Genomic DNA, 5,585 nt, shown 5'->3' on the forward strand with positions numbered 1-5,585 from the left:
AGTTTTTTAAAACTTATTCTATATTATTTTCTTATTATTATATTATATATTATTACTATTTTTTTATAATTTACCAAATCTATATTTTATATACAAATGATTGGATAAATGATATTTATGTGCACAATGCATTAGTATGCTATTTTAGTCATTCAATAGTCCTTTATTTCAAACAAATTATTTATAAATCGTAAATCAGACTTATGAAATAATTTATAACTTTTTACTTATAAAACATATATATTTTCTTTTATTATCAACATAATCCCGGATCAACTCAGAAATAAGAAATTTAATGAGAAAACGAGATGCTGCCAGAAGACACTTCAGATGCACCAGAAGTTCAGAGCACTATTCCACCTTTAAGTCTCTCCGAAACCTTACCCAAACATTCTTACGCCGTGCCAAGGAGCACTACTTTCACAGCATCCTATAACCAAGCACCTGATCCTAAATCTAAATGGAAAATCCTTAAGAACCTCTCCGTTATCATTCCTAAATCCCTATTTTTTCATTTCATTTCATAATAATATTTTCTCCACACTATTGATATTAATCCATTTTTTTTTATATTCTTAAGAGTATTTAAATTTCATTGTTCAACTTCTAATGTCTCTGCTTTGTTCATGGCAACAGTTAACATTTGTTCATTTTATTTTACAAGAGGCATAAAATATCGTTACAATACATTTTAAGTTTTTTATTGTATTTAAATTTTTGTTTAATATATGGATTCAATAAATAAATATACATGATTAAAAAATATTTATTATATATTTATCTTTTCTAGTTACAACTTTTACCAATATCAGTCAATAGATATATATTCACTTTTCTTGACCAGAGATCAAAGAAGCACTTGAGAATAATCAACAGATATTGGTATAAATCTTCAATGATTATACATAAAGAAGAAATTACGAGGCATTGGCTTACTCAGATTATAAAAACAATGGATAATAAGGTAATTTAATTTATTTATATTTCTGATTGAATGAAGTGCTCCATAAAATTAAATATCTCATATGTCGAGTCACTTGACATTCCTTACCACTTTAGATGCAAAGTTCAATACAAGATTTATTGACTCTACTTTTCTACAACTAATATTGTTCTGTTTATTAGTTAAGTATTGGCGAAAGAAAAATGTCAAAAAGAGAAGAAGGAATAAGATCTAAAACGCTTGAACTGCTGTAACATACTGCCTTTATTGGGTTCAGCACATCTTTATATATACCCTTGATCAGCTGATTTGCTCAGTCAGCTGACATCGAAGTACCAGCTGACTGTAACTCCCCCCTCCAGTTTACGAACAATCCTCGTAAACTTATACTGTACAATATAACATATATAGAAAAAATATGGAAAACTATTTACAATAAAAAAAAATTCCTATACCAATATACAAAAACTCACAAGTTGATCAAAAGTAAACACTATATACATAAATTAAAAATAAAGAAAAATATTTCTGGTACAATAAAATGAACAACATAAAAATAAAAAAATACATAAGTCACAAATAAACTAAAACACAACATTAAAAAGTAAATAACTACATTTCAAGTGGAGGTGATATGAGAACAGTCCAGCCTCTATATTATCATTGCCGGAAGTTTTAACTGTTCAATATGGACAGTTCTCCTCTTTTTAGGTTCTCGGATACTCTCTATCATAACTACATTATTCTCCCTAATGATTATCACCCTGAATGGACCCTCGTATCGCTGTATCTCCTTACCCCTGTTAGAACCCAACTTTCTATATATGATTGTCCCAATTTTGATATCCCCCATCCTGTCTGTGACCTTTAGATTTTCCTGTGCCACCTTCCTGGTTTTTTCCATTTCAATTCTTCCGTGTGCTTTCTCCTATAACTTTCTTTGAGCAATGTGATTATTCAGTATTTCATCCCCGTCAGCTGTCTTGCCCTTATAGTTTCGCCGGTGTCCGTGAAGCCCAAAGAGGACCTCAAATGGTGAAAACCCCGTTACTGCACGTATGGAATGATTATAAGCTGCAATCGCCTTAGGCATAGCCATGTCCGGTTCTAGTCCCTGGTCGACCTGATGTAATCAAAGATGGTCACTCAACGTGCCATGAAGCCGCTCTATGCCTCCTCTACTCTTGGGGTGCACAGGAGTGTTGAGATGCCATATTACGTCAAGGTCCTTCATTTCCTTTCGAATCATGGCATTGTCAAATTCTCAGCCAGAATCTGATGAGATGCGCTCCGGAACTGTGTAGAATTGAAACCACAAGCGGAGAGCTGCTAACACTGAATCCGAAAACCTGTCCTGCACCTAGTGCACTATTGCCGCCTTACTGAAGAGGTCAGTCATGGTCACCCATTTGTACCCCTTCCATGTAAATGTGTCAATTTGTAAATCTTTTAGTGGGTGTCTTCTCCTGTCTTCCTTTAGGCGGATGTCTGTCGTACTTAGTGCGTAAACAAACCTTGCAGCTTCCTACAATCTCCAATATAGGCTTCCTCATCCCCCACCAAAAGTATCTTCTCTTTAAGGCCTGCATAGTTTCAGGGATTCCATGGTGATTAGTTTTACCCTGATGATACGCTGGAGTGACTTCTGGTTATTGTTCTTCTTCTAAAAGGGTTTCCACCATCAGTTTGCAACGGATGAATGTCCTGTCCATTCCTATCAGTTCATCACACCATATCTGCTTGATCTTCTCCCAAACAGTTTCATTCCCAACATGAAGGTGATACTTTTCTCCAGGTTTACGAAGCATTATTCAACTCTTTACGGATTTGGTCTTTTTTTTACGCCTGGCTGTGTCCTGATCATCGTTATTTTACTTCTCCCGTATTCACTATATTTAATTTTGGTCAATTCGGTGGTTTTCGTCTTCCAAATAATTTGTCTCATCTTGTCGTTAATTATTTCATCTATTTCCTCTATGTCTCCTGGTCTTTCTTCCGCTGAACTCTTATTATTCGACGATTCTTCCCTATCATCTTCTTCTGCTCCATCCTTTTCTTCTTCTCCAGGTGACCATTCCCGCAGAAACTGTCTCATCACACGGGACGTTTCCCCAGCCTCCTCCTCTACTGCATTTACTGTTATTGCCCGTGACAACCAATCAGCTACTACATTTTCTATATTATACTGTCCCAGAAGCTCCTTCCAATGCGTAATCCTGGCTGAAGACTCTTTCAACTTTCCCACCCATTGCAAAGGCCTGTGGTCAGTGTGTACTCTAAACCTTCTTCCAAACACATAGGGGCTAAAGTGGTCAACAACCCACACTATTCCCAAGAGCTCTCATTCCAGTGTGCTGTATCTGGTCTCCGTCTTTGTCAGGCGCCTACTGGTGTACGCAGCTGGGCGATCTCCTCCATCACCCTCTTGAGACAACACTGCTCCCAGCTCGTACTCACTCGCATCTTTAGTGATAGTGAATTGCCGAGTGAAGTCTGGGAAAGCAAGCACCGGTTCCTGCTGCAGCTTCTCTATGCACCGCCTGATATTGTCTTCCACAATCGGAGTGATGATCACCTTCCTGCCTTTCTTCAAAAGATTGTTGAGTGGCACAAGGTACTAAGCCATTTATGGCACAAATCTCCGATAATAATTTAAAGTTCCCAGTAACCTCCGAACTCCCTTCACATCCCTAGGCACTGCTATCTTCTGTATTGCTGCGACTTTATCTGCGTTGGGTTTAACTCCTTCCCTGGAGATCGTGTGGCCCAAAAAATGTATTTGTTCCCGCTCCAACGATGATTTCTCCCCTGATAATTTAAGCCCAAAGTGCCTGATTCTCTGGAATACGCTATGTAAATGTTGAACATGTTCATCCTCGTTCTTACTGAACACTAGGAGATCATCCATGTAAATCTGGCATACTGATTCGTCTATTCCCCACAAAAACTCATCCATCAGGCGCTGGAAGGTTATAGGAGCATTTTTGAGACCAAACGGCATCCTTGTAAATTCATAGTGGCCTATCTCGAATGTGAATGCTGTCTTATGTTGATCCTTAGGGTGCATCTTGATTTGATGATATCCGGCCTTCAAGTCCAATGTGCTGAATACCGTCGCCCTGCTCAGCCTGTCCAAAATGTCTTCAAATCTGGGGATTGGATACTTTTCGTCTATGGTATTCTCATTCAGCTTCCTGTAATCTATTACCACTCTGTATTTTTCAGTAGTATCACTTGGCGCGCTCTTCTTTTTAACCGCCCACAATGGACTATTGTATGGGGATGTACTATCAATAATTATTCTCTGGTGTTTTAAACTTTTGAGCTCTTCCCGGATGTGGTGGCATAGTGCCTGCGGGTATCTCCTCTCTTTCACATTTGTAACCTTATCTTCTTTAAGTATGATCTCATGAACTGTTTTCCTGGTTGCCCCGAGCGTGTCTCCTTCTTTAAACAAAAAAATCTTTATATTCCCTCTTAAGCCTTTGTCTCCAGTCCTCAGCCTGATTGATTGCTCCAACCCCTGCCCCCTCGGTTTTTCTCTGTCGCTGACATTTGAACATTTTACCCCTTAACTTAATTCTCCACTTCCCCTTGATGTTCTTAATCCAAGCACCCACCTTCCCTAGCAGGTCACATCCCACAATCACTTTGTATTCCCTCGGCATATTCCCTACGATATGCACCACCTATCTCTACCTCCCCCTCTACCACACAAGGGCCACACAGAGTGATTAATTTACATTGACATTTCTGGATCTGGTGTGTCCTCTTTCCACTACACATTTTTTCTAGGGCTTCTTGGCACAAGATGGTGTTGGAATTGCCGGTTTCCACTAGGCACCTCACTCCTGCTATCTCTATTATAGGCAGACTGCCGCTCTTCTCCCTCACGTTATAATTCAGTAGCGTACAGTCGCCCCTCTGCTGACAACCTCTTCAGATGTCTCGCATCTTCCTCTCTCGAGTCCCTCGCCTCCATTCTCCTCTGTTCCATCGTTTCCATCTTGTCCCCTTGACTATCTCGGTTCCGAGGCTCCTCGACTTCTTCTTCGGTCTCTGATGCTCCTGATGTTTCAGTAGATTCATCTGAAGATCTACTCAACCTACGGTGACTTCTTCGTATTTGTTGGGCGTTGATCTCCATTGGTTCGCCCTGGCGCACATCTCTTCTCCGGTACATGTATGGATACTGTTTGGCAATGTGCCCCACATTCCTGCATTCAAAACATTTCATGCACGAGAAATGCGCTACTAAGTGCCCAATCTTTCCACAACTATGACACTTGGGGTCCTCCTGCCGACTATTACTTCTGGGTTTAGCTAGGTTTTTTCGGTTTTCTTGGTTGCTAGCTCTCTTTCTTCTACCCTCTCCATGTTCTCTCCTCCTCCAAGGTTTGGGCTTGTTTCTGGGCCGTTGGTATTCTATCCTGGTCCACTCTGGCTCTTCTACTTCCATTCGGGCCTCCACTTCTCTTGCGCTTGCTTCAATGAGATCTTGAGCAATTTCCACAAACGAGCGCTCTCTTGAAAATCCTTCCTTCCCTAGCTCCTTTGCCAACTATACCTTTAGTACCAGGGATAAGAACTGCATCCGACACTGTACCTGGATTGTTTCCATCATTTTGCTGAGTTTATCTTG

The 5,585-nt window shown here is 39.8% G+C and overlaps 1 protein-coding gene across 5 annotated transcripts in view; it reads left to right on the forward strand.

Annotated features, from left to right (window-relative positions):
• LOC106684880 (F-box/WD repeat-containing protein 10) overlaps positions 1-5,585 on the forward strand; it is an 81,549-nt gene that overhangs the window by 40,699 nt on the left and 35,265 nt on the right. For all 5 annotated transcript variants that reach the window (XM_067051649.1, XM_067051648.1, XM_067051647.1 and 2 more), the window contains one exon: positions 791-964. In XM_067051649.1, the coding sequence (XP_066907750.1) occupies positions 791-964 (174 nt within the window). The remainder of the gene's footprint in view (positions 1-790; positions 965-5,585) is intronic.

The sequence above is a fragment of the Halyomorpha halys genome, unplaced genomic scaffold (assembly GCF_000696795.3).
Source record: "Halyomorpha halys isolate HHAL.00 unplaced genomic scaffold, Hhal_1.1 Scaffold625.1, whole genome shotgun sequence".
NCBI classification, from domain to species: Eukaryota; Metazoa; Arthropoda; class Insecta; order Hemiptera; family Pentatomidae; genus Halyomorpha; species Halyomorpha halys.